This window comes from Rhincodon typus, chromosome 19, assembly GCF_021869965.1.
Source record: "Rhincodon typus isolate 14 chromosome 19, sRhiTyp1.1, whole genome shotgun sequence".
Taxonomy (NCBI): domain Eukaryota; kingdom Metazoa; phylum Chordata; class Chondrichthyes; order Orectolobiformes; family Rhincodontidae; genus Rhincodon; species Rhincodon typus.
In genome coordinates this window covers 10484585-10503959 of record NC_063350.1, presented here as the reverse complement: position 1 = coordinate 10503959, position 19375 = coordinate 10484585, and the positions used below count along the sequence as shown (strand labels likewise).

At 43.4% G+C, this 19375-nt stretch overlaps 1 protein-coding gene across 1 annotated transcript in view; it reads right to left on the bottom strand.

Annotated features, from left to right (window-relative positions):
* Positions 1-19375, bottom strand: part of arhgap46b (Rho GTPase activating protein 46b) — a 178999-nt gene that overhangs the window by 98505 nt on the left and 61119 nt on the right. The window contains exon 2 of the mRNA XM_048608412.1: positions 7403-7831. Within this exon, the coding sequence (XP_048464369.1) occupies positions 7403-7831 (429 nt within the window). The remainder of the gene's footprint in view (positions 1-7402; positions 7832-19375) is intronic.

The window sequence follows — 19375 nt, the reverse complement described above, 5'->3', positions numbered from 1 at the left end:
TTGGGGACCCTGCAGCCCTCCGGTCTCCATACCAAAGTTCAATAATTTTAGGGCCTAAACTCTCTCATGTCCTAGCCCCCTACGCCACACACCAGACCTTGTTACCACATAGCCTACCATTACGCACTACCCATTGTTAGTCACTAACAGTCCCTATTAACTGCTATTCACCCTCCTAGCCAGATTGTTATCAACTTCTTTATCTATCCAACTGCTCTTCTCTCTCTTACGGGCTCTATCCTTTATCCTACCATTTACTCTCTACCCCACCCCCTTCCCTATTTTCTGCAATATAAACCGACACTGCCTCTCTGCAGTATGAACATGCCTTGCCTGGTGTCCTGTTGCTGAGCTGCCCATAGTGTTCCTGGTTGCAGGACTTTTGTTTACCCTGTCTCTATTTGTTTTATAGTTGGGTGTTAAATCATTTGTCTTTTAAGCATACTCAATCATGATGAGAATGGACATGTTTGGTGGCTTAAGGGTATATAGTTTAAGTTGGATAAATTTAGAAATCCTTTTTCACTGGCCGTGTTAAAGCTAAGTGTGTTAAAATAAATAGTTATCTTTACCCTTACTGAACAAACCTGGTATGAATTGCTTTTGTCCTAAATAACTTGTCAATCAGAAAAAAAAAGTGATAATTTTGCTGATCTCATGGGAACACTGGGAAATGATTATTTGCACACATTTCCCTGTTTATGCATATTACCATGTGCTGCTCTATAATCTTTGGAAACAGTTCTGAAGGAGGGCTAACTCTGCTTTCTCTCCACAGGTGCTGCCAGATCTGGAGGGTTTCTCCAGCAATTTCTGCTTTTGTTTCAGATTTCCAGCAGCCACAGTTCTGTGTTTTATTATATACAGGATACTTGTTCAACCTCAGCTGGATTACTATGTATAGGTCTGGGCGTCACACGATAGGAAGGATGCAAATGAATTGGAGAGATTGCGGGAGAGATTTACAAGAATGGTTCCAGGGATGAGAAAGATCTGTCGTGAGGACAGATGGAAGTGGTTCTCCTTGGAGAGAAAGCAGCTGAGAGGAGATCTGGTAGAATTTTTCAAAATCACGAGTGGGCTGGATCATGTTTTTTTCCTTTTATTCATTAACGGGAGGAGGAGGTCGCTGGCTAGGCAGCATTTATTGTCCATCCCTATTTGCCCAGAGGGCAGTTCAGAGTCAACCACATTGCTGTGGGTCTGGAGTCATATGTAGGCCAGACCAGTAAGGATGGCCGTTTCCTTCCCTAAAGGACATGAGTGAACCAGATGGGTTTTTCCCGACAATCGGCAATGGATTCATGGTCATCATTAGATTCTTAATTTCAGATTTTTTAAAATTGAATTCAAATTCCAGCATCTGCTGTGGCAGGATTCGAACCCAGGTCCCCAAAATGTTATCCAGGTCTCGGGATTAACAGTCCAGCAATAATGCCACTGGGCCATCGCCTCCCCTGTGGATATGGTGAAACTGTTCCCACTTGTAACAAGATCAAGAACAAGAAGATGAAGATTTAAAGTGATTTGTTAAAGCAGCAAAAGTAAGGTGAGAAAGAGCTTTTTCATACGGAGAGTAGTTAGGGTCTGGAATGGACTGCCTAGAAATATAATGGAGGCGGGTTCAACTGAAGCTTCAAGAGTGGGGTGAGTGATTATTTAAAAAGTAACAACATGCAAGGGTATGGGGAAATGGCAGAAGAATGACATTAAATCACAATGCTCATTGAGATAGCAGTGTAGACATAATGGGCTGAACGGCCTGCTTCTTTGTTACAACACTTCTGTGAGTCAGGCTTTGTCACTTCCTACGTCTGATTCCACTCCTGAAAAAGAGTCAGATTATCAAGTTTCAACAAAAAGGAGGGTATCTCCGAAGATAAAGTCGCACCCTGTGACTGACTCACTCACTCTGCTCTCACAGTGAGTCAGGTGAGCCACAGTGAAATTATCAAGATTCAGTGGGGAGCTTCTTGAAAGCATGGGAGATTTAGGTCAGTTTAATTCAATTCAGGCAAACAGCATTTGATGTGGAATTGTTCTCCTGTAGCTGCTCATTATGATGGCTGGCCCGCCCAGCTCAGCTGTCATTGGGAAGGGGTTTATTATCTGCCAGCAGGTGTTCATCTGCCACCTTACACATGACTCACCATCTTGCCCACACCAGGGTGGGCACAATCTGCCCCCATCCCCAACATCTCCGAATCCCCAAAGTGTGGTGAGAGGTCATTCAGCCCAACGAGGCAGCGTTGACCCTCCAAAGAGCATCCCAGCTAGACCCACCCTCTCCCTGTAACCCCACATCCCCATGGCTACATCCAGCTCGCCAGCACATCACTGGACACTATCGGGCAATTTAACACGACCAATCCACCCAAACTGGCACATCTTTGGACTGTGGGAGGAAACCGGAGCATCCGGAGGAAACCCACGCAGACACAGGGAGAACATGCAAACTCCACACAGACACAGTCACCTGAGGGTGGAATTGAACCCGGGTCCCTGGCACTGTGTGGACGCAGTGTCACTTGGTGCCATCTCACACTCACACCAACTTGAAAGAAGTTGTTCTCAGTTGCAATGGTCCAGGAACTGCCTCATCAGGAACGACAACACACAAACTCTTACTTTACATCGACTAAACGTTGAATGATTCATGTCAGCTCCCTCACGAGAGCACATGGGACAAAGAGAGGAGGAGATGGCAAAAATAAATTACAGGAGACAATGCTCACATGAGGTGTTCTGAATATCAAACCGCTGTCGCCTTCAATCTGCCGCACCAGCTATTATGGTGCTGGAACAAAACACTCCTGGTCTTTGTTCTTCTGTGTGGTCTGCACCATAAACCATAACAAATATTATTTATGTTTAAAGGGAACCTTATTTGTCACACAAACAGTTGTGAAGTGGTTATTGGCAAACTTTTCCTTCTTTCTGTTCTAATCAGTGCAACTTCTTCCAATCCTCAGGTGCGCAGGAAAGAACTGGTCCCCACACGTTGAGCAGCCAATTTCCTGGAGGTTCTTACCAAACCACATACGAGGCACCTTGTCTCAGGCAAACTGAGATCTCTCACTCATCAGTGAGCCACCTCATCTGATAGCAGATGGTGATGGGCGCCATCAGAAGTTCAACGCTCTGTGCTTCTGACTGAAAAGTGACGGGTTTTGTTTAAAATTCCCTGAAAGCTGCAGGAGCAGCAAGGAGGAGGAAACCATACTTATGAGTTAGTGAGAATTCATTGGTCATGTCCCACCAAATAAGTCATCCCTGAAGCACAAAAGACAAGAAGCATCTTGCATACCTTGTGATGTTTTGCGGTGAATTTCTCGGATAAGAACAGTATAGCTATACTTGGAGAATCAGGGTGAACCAATCATAAACTGATGATAACTATTGCTTTCATTTAAATTTTAAAAACAGGTTGACCTTTCTTAAAGGTATCAAATTCTATCCAGTCCTCTATCCGCATTTTCCAAACTTGCTCTCAGCCACATTTGAGGCACAGGCTAACTTAATCTATGCAACATTGCTCAGTGTCACTGTTTAATTACTGCCAGCAACAACAACTTGCACTTACGTAGCTCCATTTACATGTAGAATGCCACAGGGGTGTTATCAAAAAAAAAATCTACACTGATTCATAGAGTCATACAGCACAGAAACAGACCCTTCAATTCAACTCATCTGTGCTGACCAAGTTTCCCAAACTAAACTAGTCCCACTTGCCAGCATTTGGCCCATATCCCTCTAACCCTTTCCTATCCATACACCTGTCCAAGTGTATTTTAAATGTTGTAGCTGTACCTTCATCTACCACTTCCTCTAGCAGTTCATTCCTCATGCAAACCACTCTGTTTGGAAAAAGTTGCCACCTCATGTCCCTTATAAATCTTTCTCCCCTCACCTTAAAAATATGCCCCCTTGTTTTATCCATGCAAGGACAATGTTCCCAAGTTGCTTCGCTCAGCTTCAATGCCTAAATACCAAATCGAAAGACTATTTTTTTCTTGGATTTCTACCATTGCCTTCCTTTCCGGACTTGTTGCGTCACTTTATGATGTTAAAGTTTATAAGTACAAGTCCTTCTTGTTCCAGGGATGCTGCTGCTGCTGCTCTCCAATATTACATCTCAAAGGCTATTCTTGGAACCAGGCAGGAAATGGAGCGCAAGAGGCACTGAGAGTAAACTCGACCTTTTCCCCATCTGATATCCAGACAGCCAGCATTGCAGGGGGAACGGATTCTCACAAACATTGGTTAGAAATCTGAAACAGGAACCACAGCTGACGTTTCCTGTCCCAACCCCAGGCTTTTTCAGGCATATTGTTATGCTCCAACTGCTATTTCATTTAAGATTAATTACCCACACACACAGGAGGTCAAACATGTGACCTCGCTGAGCTATAGTATAGCTCAGGACTAAGCCACATGGTCAATTCATCCAATGATACGATGGCACAGCTGTTAGTTTTCACTTTTCAATTAGCACAATTATATCACCAAGCTTCCCCGCTTTGCCAGATTCCAAGCTTTTAACTGGACTGAGTAGGGCATGTTCTCCCATATAATCCTTATTCATCCAAGTATCAACCGGTAGAACAGAATATCGCTGAAGGGAGACATGTTGACAAAGGTTTTGGCCCTGCACTCCAGGACAAATGCAAGAATGCCAAATTTCAAACAATCACAACAATTTATACCACAAGGGTGAGCGAGTTAACTGACTGCTTTCTTCATGACTATGCCTCAGCCAATGGTGTACTATAAGAAACATAAGAAATAGGAGCAGGAGTAGGCCATCCGGCCCCTCAAGCCTGCTCCGCCATTCAACAGGATCATGGCTGATCTTTTCAAGGACTCAGCTCCATTTACCCTTCCACTCACCATAACCCTTAATTCTTTTACTGTTCAAAAATCTATCTTTGTCTTAAAAACATTCAACAAGGTAGCCTCAACTGCTTCACCAGGCAGGGAATCTCACAGATTCACAACCCTTTGAGTGAAGAGGTTCTTCCTCAACTCAGTCCTAGATCTGGCTCCCCCTTATTTTGAGGCTTAATATAGGTTCCACAAGCTCCCGGATTATCCTAAACAAAAGACACAAGGTTTGAACATGTAACACACAACAGTGTCACTAATTCAGTTTCTCATAAACCATTTGTAAACAATTGGCATGTTTTGCATTATATTCGTCAATGATATGTGGTACAGTTCTGAATATTGTTCTCCACTTTCAAGTGGATACTGCCAGATGGTCCAGGTGATGTTGGGGGAGTCAGTGTTTCAGTGTATGTTGAAAAACAGTGCTTAACATTTCCACAACTGGAAAAAGTCATTCTTAGCTCAGGAATATCTCCAGAGCCTTTACATCAAAGGATCCAAATCTTGACAAAACAGTTCCAGGGCTTTTGTCTCCATGATCTGAACCAAATGCCAAATCTAAGAGATACAGTTAACTTGGACGTGATGTTCTGGGTTTAATTGTTGCCTGTATTTGTTATCTTACGTTCTATTAATAACATCAACCCTGAGGCATCCTCATTAAAAGGTGAAACGTAAAAGTTTCTCCACTTGATTCTCTGTATCCCTAGCAACCCCCAATTGGACTGTACAGGCTCAGGCCTTGCTTCACGTGAAGCTGTGCTGGGCATATCTGAACTCACATGTCAGCCCTATGTTCACTAAATGTACATGATCTCCCAATCCAGAAACACCTCAGGTGTAGACGATAACATAAAATTACAATAGATAGACAAAGTGAATGGGCAAAACTGTGACAGATGGAGTTCAATGCAAGCGAGTGAGAGCTTATCTATTTTGGACTAAGAAAGGATAGATCAGGGAACTTTCTAGATGGTATGAAGTTAAATACAGTGGAATGTTCAAAAAGACGTGGGGGTTCAGGAGGATGAATCTTTAAAATGCTACAAACAGGTGCAGAAAATAATCAAGGTGGCTCAAGGAAAGTTGGCCTTTATATCTAGAGGATTGGAGATGCAGAAGTCATGCTGCAGCTATACAAATTACTGGTTAGACTCCACTTGGAGTACTGAGAGCAGATCTGGGCGCCACACTTTAGAAAAGGTATACTGGCCTCAGAAGAATGATACCTAGACTTCAGGGATTAAGTTATAAAGACACATTATACAAATTAGGCTTGTTTGTCGAGAATCCAGAAGGTTAAGGGCTGATCTGATTGAAGTTGGCAAAATATGAACAGGAAAAGACAGAGTAGATAAAGATGAACTGTTTCCACTGGTTAAGGATTCTAGAATTAGGGAGCATAATCTGCCCAACAAGTCCACACCGACCCTCCAAAGAGCATCCCACCCAGATTCACCCCCTACCCTATATCCCTGTATCCCTGTATTTCCCATGGCGAATTCACCTAACCTACACATCCCTGGACACTATGGGCAATTTAGCATGGCCAAACCACCTAACTCATCTTGGGACTTTGGGAGGAAACCGGAGCACCCAAAGGAAACTCATGCAGACACAGGGATAATGTGCAAAATCCACACAGACAGTCCCCTGAGGGTAGATTCGAACCTGGGTCCCTGTGAGGCAGCAGTGCTAACCAATGAGCCAACGTACCACCCTAGTATTCCAGAAGAGGCCTCACCATTGTCCTGTACAACCTCAACATGACTTCCCAGTTCCTATACTCAAATGTCTGAGCAATGCATTCACCTTGAACCTATGACCTCTAGTTTTGAACTCCCCTTTTCTTGGGGAAAAAAAATACTTTGCTGTTCACCTCATCTATTCCCCTCATGATTTTATACATTTCTACCAGGTTGCCCACAGCCACCTAAACTGCAGGGAAAAAAATCCCAACCTATGCAGCCTCTCCTTACAACTCAAACCCTCCAATCCCGGTAACATCCTTATAAATCTTTCTGGCACCCTTTCCAGTTCAATAACATCCTTCCTGTACCGGGGGACCAGAACTGTACACTGTACTCTAAAAGTGGCCTCACCAATGCCCTGTACTGCTGCAACATGACATCCCAACTCCTGTAGTCAATGCACTGACCAAGCTAGTGTGCTAAACATCTTCTTGACCACCCTGTCTACCTGTGACTCCACTTTCAAGGAACTATGCATCTGAACCCTTGTGGATCTCTGAGCCCATCCAATTTTACTCCATTGTACATCCCTGGCAATGTGCCTTCAGACCTGGAGGCTCAGACAGGTCCGTACCTAAATGTTTTCGCCTCCCTCTCCTCCTTTAAGATGTTCTTGCAAACATTTCTTTCTGAGAAATATCTTAATCAGATTCAAGTCTCAAGTATTGTTTGATATATCTTTGTCAAGAAGAATCTTGGATCAGTCCCCAGTGTTAAATGGTGTTACCTGAATGTACAATGTTGCTGTGCTGTTACAGGCTTACCTTGCACATTCTTTGCGACTTGCTGAATTCTGCATGCCCCTGACAGCTTCGTTCCCATTCTCCATGTCCTGGATCCCCGGCAGCTGGCCGGGGAAAGCGCGAACCTCACCGCTAGAATTCTTCCGGGAGTGCGCACCGTCGCCAGGCTGCTGGCCCCAGCTTTCCGACTGGGAATTCCTCTTCATGGCCTGGAGCCGCGCCAGGGGGACAACATCACAGTTCTGCGGCCGGTGCCAGACGGTCTGTTTTGTGAGAGCATTGTAGTAATAGAACCTGTTGTTGTTCTGGTCAAACAGCTCCCACCACTGGTTCTCACTCGACTGGCGGACATGTACGCGCTGCGGTGGATCCCAGCCACACTCACCCGTCACCAGGTTCACATACATGTGTTCCCGAGTGCGAGGCTCAATGATCTCCACCCAATCCGTGCTAAAGAGAAAGAAAATGGGGAAATAATTAATACGTTTACTTGAAGTAATTTGTGTCGCATTTACAGTGAAGAAACAGGCCATTCTTCCTCCACCAGCCCCCTTATGGGCTACTTTGTCAAAGTGGGTCTCTTTTGGCTCAGTTGGCTGGATGGCAGGTCTCCGATGCAGGGTTGGGTTCAATTCCCATCACTGGCTGAGATTACCATGGAGGACTCTCCCCTCGCCTGAGGCATGGTTAAACCACCACCCGTCATCTCTCGCTAAGGAGAGGATCGGATGCTAGCAACTTTACCTTTACTGTTGTTATTTTGCCCAAACCCCCACTTTGGACCTCCTCGAGCTGAAAGGTGGCACGTCTAGTGCAGTACCGAGGGAGTGCTGCAGAGTTGGAGGTGCCATCTTTCACTCAAGATACCAACAGAAAAGGCCTTGTTGATGAGTTGTTAATTCTAAATCTGAGATACCTTGGCTTAACAAACATTTAAGGGAAATGGGCCAAAGACAAGTATATGGAGTTAGGCCACAGATCAGCCATGCTATCTGTGAATGGCTGATCAGTCTTGATGGGCTGAAAGGCCTACTTCTGTTCCTATATTTGTGCGATTTAAAATTTTGGCAAATTCTCCCATGTTGTTCCCTCTCTTCATGTCTGCCATCTCCATCAGTGTTACATGGTCATACAGCACAGAAACAGGCACTTCAGTCCAACCCATCCATGCTGACCTGGATTCCTAAACTGAACTAGTCCCATTCGCCTGCGTTTGGCCCATTTCCTTCTAAACCTTTTCTATTTATATACCTGTTCAAATGTCCTTCAAATGCTGTAATTGTACCTTTACACACCATTTCATCTAGCAGCTCGTTCCACACAAGCACCACCCTCTGTGTGAAAAAGCTGCCTCTCAGATCCCTCTTAAATCTTTCCCCTGACATCTTAAACCTATGCCCTCTGGTTTTGGATTCTGATATCTCGGAAAAAGAGCTTGGCTATTCATCTTATCCACGCCCCTCATTTTATAAAACTCTTATAAGGTCACCCCGCAGCCTCTGAGATTCCAGGGAAAACAGCCTCAGCCTATTCAGCCTCTCCCTATAGCCCAAATCCCCCAACCCCGACAACATCCTTGCTAATCTTTTCTGTACCCTTTCAAGTTTAATAACACCCTTCCTATAGCAGGGACACCAGAAGTGAATGTAATACTCCAAAAGTGGCCTAACTAACGTCCTGTACAGACGCAACATGACCTCCCAACTCCTATACTCAATGCACAGACCAATAAAGGCAAGTGTATCAAATGCCTTCTTCACTACCCTGTGACTCCATTTGCAAGGAACTATGCACTTGTACCCCTGGGTCTCCCCAGGCCATGAAAAGCAATGTTAATATCTTAACTCGCTCATCAGTTTTGACTTAATCCTTGCGTGTACCCTCCCCTAGATAATGTCTTTGAGAAACCAGTGCAGAATTTTAATTTATTTTTTTGACTTCACAACCAAAAGGTATCTTTTCTTCCCTCATTTCGATCATCCTTGCCCCAAACTACTTTTCAGCACTGTTCGTGGTTATTTTCAGCATTTAATATTTAATTCAAGTCTCGTGACAATTGAAGCTTTTATATATACACAAGTCAATTAATGCTTAATTTCCCACAAGACCTTCCTCCTTAGTCATTCAAGTTTCACTCCACCATGAGCCCTTCTTTTTATGTTGGAGATACAAAGTGCTCTTTTGTTGATCAGGACAGATTAGCTAGTTTTAATACATACATTTGCATACATGCAAATCGAGCTCCTCAGCCATAGTCAAATTGACATTAATTCTAACAAACTTAAATCTAATCAAAATTACCATTTTCCTGACATTGACACAAAAGCATGCTGGGTATTACTGTAGAATTACTACTCAGTTTCAAAACTCACTTTTCCCCGGAACAGATTCACGAACAGACTGAATAGGAGAGCAACTATTAACAGCAAACGCAAACCTTACAGTCTCCTTCAGGCCTTGTCTGTCCATTGCCAAATAATTGTTACTCAAGACAGCATTTTTATGTGGTTTTTTTCACCCTCAATTTATTTGAGATCCCCCTAGATCTAAGAGCAAGGACAGATTAAAAGGGCCAACTGGTGTCTTACTGCACCATAATAATTTCAGGCAAATTTGACAAAGACAGGGACCATTGGAACATCTTAAGGTACCAGATAATGTGGAAGGCAGAGGCCATCTGAGAGAGGCAAAATCCTCAGCGATGGAAACTTCAAACAGTCCCTGGATGAGCACTCGAAGCATCAGATAATATTCAAGGCTACGGGCTTGGTGCGGGAAAGTGGGACTAGTGTAGGTGGTGGCCTATTTTTGGCAGTATAGACTTGATGGGCCAAATGGCTTCTTCCTTGTCTGACTCTACGAGTCTAAGACGGCGAATGTTTAAAAAGTTACTGCTGTTGTGTGACTGCAGGGTTTTACAAAAACATGCAAGAATCATGAAATCTAACTGGGGAGTTGCAGTAGATATTCAAAGCAGCACTATTTAAGTACGTCCTAAAGAGGGACAGCACCGGTATTACTAAAACATGCTTTTGTAATAAACTGTGATTATATAAATCATGCGTGCAGAAAATTCTGACTTTTGTTTAATTGGCTTAAACATTGAATTTGCAATTAATACGCAGTGTAATGCCAGAATTGAGATGTTAAGACATGTTAATGCTCGTATTTGGAGTTTCCTGATCCTTTAAACTAGACTTCATGAAGACAGCATTTACTTTTCACCAAGAATGTTGGACTACTCGTAGCCTGTTGAAACTGGAGTTGTAGACACATTCTCCATCATATTCTGTACCCAGAGGGGCATTAAACACATCTCAGATCTGACTCAGTATCCGTCAAACATCACCGTTCTGAGTACTGGGAAGGTTGGTCCAGAAACAAGGAATAAAAGCCCCCAAACCATTTTCAAACGAGGAGCAAAAAAAAGAGTCCCAGACCATTTTCCAGCCACAATACATCCAGTGTTCACTTCAGATTGTTATTCATGTGACAGATGTCTCTTGAGAGCTAAAGAGATGGCAGATAGTAATTCCATTTTGACACTACTGGGAAATAAAGTCTTGACAGAAATCTCTGATTCCATTATGGGGTTGGATTTCAAAAAAAAAACTGCAGTGACAAACACTTATGAAAATCAGCTGATGTTGAATTTCACACTCACACTCACAATCTTTGCAACAACACTCCAGAACATGTTGTGATTCTGGAAATCTTAATAACATGCCATGCAAGTTCAAGTAAAAATGTGTCTATATTTTATTGCTTTGTTGAAAAGCAGATGACGGTAAACTACCACTACTGAAATTAATACTCAGGGCACAGCTTTCATAAAGACACTTGTTTACTGTCTAACAGCATTATAAATTCAGACAGTACATTGTAACTTGATACCCTACCTTCAAACTTACTTTCATGTCATCCATTTTAAAATTTGCTAAGTTTCAAATGTAGTCTGAACGTCAAAATCAAGTGCGATTGGAGGAGATTAGCGAATTGTAGCAGCTGTCATTACTACATGGCTATATGTCACTCCGAGCTGCTGGCCTCCATGTAGAAGGTTGCTGAAGGTATGTCTTGTATGTGTGGTGAGTGTAAGCTACAAATAGCAACAAGTTTAGGCATGTCTCAAAACGAGAGTTTTGAGTCACCAATTGCAACCTTGTTTAATCCACCTCAGCATTCCTCAGACTCAGGCATATACTGTGATAATGCCAGTTCCCAAAAAATAGGCATTTGGGGGAATTGAAAAACAACACTTTTTCAAAGGAATGTACACATTGTGTAGAAAACAGAGTCCATCACTTTCAATTGGCCAAATAATTATATCTGTGTCACAGGAATTTAAAATTCTTCCCAAATGCTGGCATTCTGTTAATCTATTTCTTTCGCTTCCTCCTTGCCACCACAGCACACCGCACTGTGATTCACGATACAATACAGTACAGTCCCACAGGGTCAGGGAACTCAAAATCAAAATTCAAAATCACGACTCACGCAGGAACTGACAGGATGTGAACTTTAGCATCTTCAAAATGCTGCTTCATTGGAATGCAGAAACATGCAGCTGCATGTGAAAGCTAAAGCTTAATATTTTCCCCATCTGTGGATTTCTCTCTTGCTTTCCTGAAAAAAAAAGAGTTGGTTGATGTTGCGATACGATACTACCATTGGATGGGATTTGGGGAGAGATACAAGTAGCCCCTGGGCTAGACTACCTCCATTTCCTTTCAGAGGGTCAGCCATGCAAGAAACCTTCCCAAATGGGAATGGCAGTGCTGTGCCAATCATGTGGTTCGCAAAGGTACTATATAATTCAGATAAATGCAGGGTGCCGTATTTGGTAAGACAAACCAGGGCAGGATTTACACACAGTTCGTGGTAGATCCCTGGGGAGTGAGGGGTGCAGATACATCCTTGAAAGTGGCGTCACAGGTAGACAGAGTGGTGAAGGCAGCGTTTGGCACTTGTCTTCATCGGACACAGCATTGAGTATAGTGTTGTAACGTCATGTTACAGCTGTACAAGACATGGGTGTGGCCTCTTCTGGAGCACTGCGCACAATTCTGGTCGCCCTGCTATAGGAAGGATATTATTAAACTGCAAAAAAAGATTTACAAGCATGTTACAGAGACAGGAAGGTTTGAGTTATAAGGAGAGGCTGAGTAGGATGGGACTACTTTCACTGGAGCGTAGGAAGCCGAGAGGTGACCTCATAGAAGTTTATAAAATCATGAGGGGCACAGATAGGTGAATAGGCAAGGTCTTTTCCTTGGGGTGGGGGTATTCTAAACTAGAGGGCATAGGTTTTAAAGTGAGGGGGAAAAGATTTACAAAGGACCTAAGGGGCGAGTTTTTCCACACAGAGGGTGGTGCACATATGGAACAAGCTGCCAGGGGAAGTGGTAGAGGTGAGCACAATTACAATATCGAAAAACATTTGGACAGGTACACGGACGGGAAAGGTTGAGGGATAAGGGCTAAATGTAGGGATATGGGCTAAACGTAGGCAAATGGGAGTAGTTGAGTTTAGGAACCTTGTTCAGCATGGACGAATTGTGCTGAAGGGTTTGCTTCCATGCTGTATGACGTTATGAGTCGGAATTGGCAGTGCCATTTCTAATGCAGCTGCTCCAAAATGTACATAGGGGCATTCCTAAACACTCAGCAGGGCAGCTTGCTCGGATAATGGGAGCCAATCATGAGTGAACTAGAACGAGTGGTTGGAGCTCCAACAGAAAAGGACAGAGATGAAGGGAATTTCTTCTTAGCAAGGGTCTCAGATCTTTGAAATCAGAGCGCAACGGAGGCTGGGTCACTGAACAGATTCCAGGTGAAGGGAAACTGATTTTTTGACAAGGGAGTGTTAGGGTAAGGGGTCGCCCATTTAAGACAGAGATAAGGAGTAATTTCTTCTCTCAAGGGTCGTGAATCAGTAGCATTTTTAAAAATCGCAGAGGGCTGTTGAGGCTGAGTCATTAACAAGGCTGACAGAGACAGACTTTTAATCAGGAAGGGAATCAAGCTTTTGGGGAAAAGGCAGGGAAATGAAGTTGAAGATTATCAAGTCAGCCATGATCTCATGGGATAGTGAAGCAGACTTGATGGGCTGAATGGCCTACTTCTGATCCTCTGTCTTGTAAGGATTATGGGGCCAGGCAAGAAAACGGATTGGAGATCAAGCTGAGTTCCACAGTGATTATTACTGACGAACAGAATATCCTCGAGGGGCCATATGATTTACTCCAGCACCTAATTCTGGAGGATCTATTTAGGTAATTACATTTATCCACTTCCAAGTTATTGCCTCGACACTTCCTTTGTCCTTCAAGTCAGCTGCTAGGAAATGTTTACACTGTACACTGATGGACTAGTGTACAAAGAAAGCACATTATTTTGTTTACTCAGAGTCCATTGATTTCCGATATACCTCTATGAAACAAATCGGGATGCTTTTCTACATTAAAGACACTAAATAAGTGCAAGTTTTATAAAATGTTTTTGACACTTGTGATTTAGACTTTTCAACTCATGCAGCTGACTTTCCTGAGGTTTGTGAAATAGTTGAGGTCACAGAGGCAATAAACTCAGAATCACATGCCAAATTTTCCTGATAAAATAGCAACACAAATAACCCTGCGGATGTGTGGACTGATTTCCACATGAAGAAGTACGTCAGTCATTGTGAATCTCAAAGACCTGCGAGCCGGTTCAGTGTATGCTGCTGATTGCCTTGTGCAAATGGTACATCACCCTCAGCCTCATGGTTTTGTTTTAAACAACTTGTTGCATTTGTCTATTACGCCCGTTGGAGTCTGCAGTTTCAATTCACAGTGCAAGGACACTGCGAACAATGCAATAATAATTGATTCAATGCTGACCAATCTCAAAAAATGAGCTCATTCTTATTATCAGTGATTGAGGCAAATTCAAATGCGTTTTACTTTCCTTTCTCTCTGTGAATCCAATATTTCTTTCCTGCTCCTCACATTTCTGTTCCTGATTTGAGTCTAATTCACACTATTTCTTGTGGTAAGGCTGGAGAAATCATGACCAAGAGAGCAGTTGAGGCCAAAACAGTGTAAGATTTCGAGAAGGGTTGGATATGGTACATTGGATAAAGGGATCAAAGGATCTGGTGGGCAAGTGGGAACAGGCTAGTGCATTAGATGATCAGCCATGATCATCATGAATGATGGAACATGCTCAAAGGGCTGAATGGCCTACTCCTGCTGCTATTTTCTGTGTTTCTCTGTCATTCCGTGCTCTCTTCTCAATTAGAGTCATACAGTCATACAGCAAGAAAAAAGACCCTTCGATCTAACCAGTTCATGCAAACCATAACCCTAATCTAAACTAGTCCCACCTGCCTGTATTTGGCCCATAACACTCCAAACATTTCTTATTCATGTACTTATCTAAATGTCTTTTAAATGTTCTAACTTGTCCCCGCATCCAACACTTCCTCTGGCAGTTCATTCCATATACAAACCACTTTCCAAGTAAAAAAAATTGTCCCTCATGTCTTTTTAAAATCTTTCTCCTCTCACCTTGAAAATATGCCCCCTGGTCTTGAAATCCCCCACCTTAGGAAAAAGACACCTACTCATTCACCTTATGTATGCCTCTCATGATTTTATGAATCTCTAAAAAGGTCAATCCTCAGCCCCCTACACTCCAGTGAAAAAAGTCCCAGTCTATCCAGCCTCTCCTTATAACAAAATTCTCCATTCCTGGCAACTTCCTGGTAAATCTCTTCTGAGCCTTCTCCAGCTTAATAATAATGGGATGACCAAAACTGGACACAGTACTCCAGAAGAGGCCTGACCAACGTCCTGTACAATGTCAACATTATTCTTGAAATCACTGGCCAAGGAGGTAAATGGCTAACCCTTCGCTCACTGAGGTACTAGTTACATTGGCATGTTGCTACAGTTACAGCAGGAAGATGTTATTCCAGCTGATGGGTGCAGAGTTAGCCCAACAAAGTTCTCACTATGTGCAGTCCCACTCCAGTAATGAGAGTCTGACCAGGAGCCACAGCTTCACTCTATTAATTACCAAAGTAAAAATAACAACGATGTCAAGTGCAACAGACTGATACTAAACGGACAGTTAAAACTGATAGCAAAGCTGTCATCAAACATAGGGAATAAATTCCCAGGCAGTAGTTGAAGGAAAAGCCACGGAATCACTTAAGAAGTGATCAAAGGCCGAGGCTGGAGTGAAACGTGCAGTCTTTCTGGATGACTGAGTGGCAATGTGCTCAGTAGCTTCATGTTCCGATACATTAGCTCATGATCAGATACACAGATGTGTTTGGCGGGGGGGGGGGGGCGGGGGGCGGGCTGGGAGAAGGCGGAGGTTGTGGGGAGAAGAGTGCGGACATGATTGTCTCAGTTTCTTCTTGAATGTCTCCAACTGCAAATTGTCCAAAACAGCTGCAATTCAGATTGAAGTCTGCATTTTGATCTTGAAACCTGCTCCATCATGAAAACCATTTTAAAACGTTAGGTTTGTGTACATTAATAAACTCAAATATCCAGTCTTTCACCTCCCAATTGCGCTGTGATGTCAAATGCAATCAGCAGACTTGCAATGAAATGCGTACAGTGTTGTCAGTCTGAGCCTTCTGGGTCTAAGCCTGACATTCTATACTTAAAGTGCCAACTGAACTTCCATTATTTGTCCCCTTTTGCACAGGAAACTTCATACGACAGGAGAGAATTAACAACAGACCTCAGAAAAACAAAGGAGAGCCGGCTCAGGCAATCTTATTGCAGATATGCTCAGGCTGCTGTTTCAAGGAGTGAGGGAGGGAGGGGGTGAGGGAAGGAGTGCATTTTTCTCTTCACTGTCAGAACCACACCCAAAAACACCAATCCGGGTCAGGGAACAGCGTGCAAATGGAATCGTCCTGTAAACACACACAAATGGTGTACGCGTCTTCGAAGGAATGAGACTAGACAGTGTATGCAGCTCACAGAGAATCTTGTTGGTTTCTGAGGTTTGCCTAGACGAGCAAACCTCTTGCCAATTTGAAATTGGTTTTGCAGACTGCTGAATAGATGGAGACAGGCAACAAGTGAAAGAGACACTCATACTATGGGTGCTGCTGCTTGCTTTCTGTGTCTTCTGGAAGACTTGCACCATGAGGAGCCAAGTGTGACTTGGAGTCCACCACTGCCTTCTACAATCTGTTATCAAACTGAATTTAATTTGCTTCATTGTCACATGTACTCACACAAGTACAGGTCACCACTTACAACACTGAGGCTGGTATCCCTTCACCATATCACCCTTTATTCACACGTGCATGGTACATGTGCTCTAACCAGCCAGCTCAAAGCCAGTCCTCTTGACTGAGGAGACTCTCTGAATCGCCTGTTTATATCTGTCAGCCAGGACTCCCTGATTGGCCCAGGTTAACAGCCCCAATCAAGGATCTCATCGTCAACAAGATTCACTTGGTCACGGTTCCAATCACTACAGGCGCCATCTTAGGAACAAAAGCACCTAGTTACAGATTCTTCAGTACAAATTCTTGGGAAAATAAATCAGAAAAACAAAAGAAACAAAAACAAAAATCCAGCATCACAGACCTTCAAAACTGCAAAATCATCGTAATTATGTGTTATTGTAGCCAAGCTCACAGGTAATGAGTGAGGGACACAGAGGGCTCATGTTGCAGCATGACAGGCACAGGGCATTCTTCTCTAGAAATATCCTGTTGCTCTCTTAATAGGAAAGCTTGACTTTTTACTTTTATTCACTGAACGTCACTGGTTCAGCCACTAAGTATTGCCCATCCCTAATTGCCTAGAGAACACATCAGGAGTCACACAGGTAAGGACAGCAGTTTCTTTCCCTAAAGACGGTTGGATTTTTCCAACAATAGACAAATTTCATGGATTCCAGATTTTTTTTTATTTATTGAATTCAAATTCCACCATGGTGAGGATTGAAACATGGTGGGTCTGACATATGAGGAGAGATTGACTAGGTTGGGATTGTTTTCACTGAAGTTTAGACAAATGAGGGGAGATCTCACAAAGACTTGTAAAATTCTAACAGGACTGGACAGGGTAGATGCAGGGAGGAGGTTCCCGAAGCGGGGTGTGTCCTGAACCAGGGGTCACAGTCTGAGGATTTGGGGTAGATGATTTAGGACAGAGATGAGGAGACATTTCTACACCCAAAGGGTGGTGAGCCTGTGGAATTCATTACCACAGGAAGTAATTGATGCCAAAACATTGAATGTATTCAAGAGGCGATTAGATACAGCATTTGGGGTGAATGAGATCAAAGCTATTGGCGAGAAAGCAGGATTAGGTTATTCAATAGGACGATCAGTGCTGATCATGAAGAATGGCAGAGCAGGCTCGAAGGGCTGAATGGCCTCCTCCTGCTCCTATCCTCTATGTTTCTATGAAACCGAATTCCCAGAACATGACCTGTGTCTCTGGGCTAAGCATCTAGCATTCATACCACTAGGCTGTCACCTCCCTTGTATGTGTATGTGTTTGATGAAGCTGATTTGATTTAGGAACATTTAAGAGTAGGCAATTCCATCCATCGAGCCTGTCCCGCCATTCAATACAATCATGGCTGATCAAACACTTCTATGCCTTTTACACATCCCATCCCGATAACTCTATACCCCACTGGTAATCAGAAATCTACCAATCTCTACCTTAAACATATTCAAAGACTGAGATTCCACAGCCCTCGTTGGGGTAGAGGAGTCCAAAGGTGCATAACTCTCCAAGTGAAAAAAATTCTCATCTCAGACCCATGTGGCATCCCCTTATTTTGAACTGCGTCTCCTGGCCGTAGATCACCCATCACCATCAGGGAAATATCTTGCCAGTTTCCACCCTGCTTATTCCTTCAAGTATTTTGTAAGTTTCAATGAGAAGGACTCAGAAAAGGAAGGTTTGAGTTATAGGGAGAGGCTGAACAGGTTGGGACTAATTTCCCTGAAGCACTGGAGGCTGAGGGGTGACCTTATAGAGATTTGTAAAATCATGAGGGGCATGGATAGGGTGAATAGTCAAGGTCTTTTCCTAGGTTAGAGCAGTCCAAAACTAGAGGGCATCAGTTTAAGGTGAGAGGGGAAAGATTTAAAAGGGACTGAAGGATTAATTTTTTCCACACAGAAGGTGATGCGTATATGGAACCAGCTGCCAGAGGAAGTAGCGGAGGCTGGTACAATCACAACATTTAAAAAGCACCTGGATGGGTACATGAGTAGGATGGGTTTAAAAGGGATATGGGCCAAATGCTAGCAAATGGGACTAGATAAATTTAGGATATCTGGTCTGCATGGATGCGTTGGACCAAAGGATCTGTATCCATGCTGTATATCTCTAAGACTCTATATGATCACCCCTCAGTCTTCACCATTCTAGAGAATCCAGGCCAATGTTCCCCAAACTCCTTTCAGAGCACAGTCCTATCATCCTGGGAACAAATCTGTCGCTCTTCCTCTCCAGTAATTATATCTCTCCTGAGGTAAGGAGACCAAAACTCTGCACAGTATTCCAGAAGCATTCTAGCCAAGCTCCACTGCAGCATGTAATAATGGAGCTCTTCATTTGACATCAATTTTCCCCTGAAGCAAGATTTCACTCCTCCTACACTCAATTCTCTTCCAATGAAGACTAACATTTCATTTGCCTTCCTAATAGCTTTCTGAACCAGTGACTTACTGACAGGGACATCATTGTCCCTTTGTACATCCACAATTTCCAACCATTATCATTTCAGAAATACTCTGCATATCTGGTCCTCTGACCAAAGTGGATAACCTTATAGAGACAGTAGGAACTGTCGATGCTGGAGAATCCGAGATAACAAGGTGTAGAGCTGGCTGAACACAGCAGGCCAAGCAGCATCAGAGGAGCAGGAAAGCTGACGTTTCTTCAGAAGGGTCCAGACCCGAAACATCAGCTTTCCTGTTGCTCTGATGCTGCCTGGCCTGCTGTGTTCCTC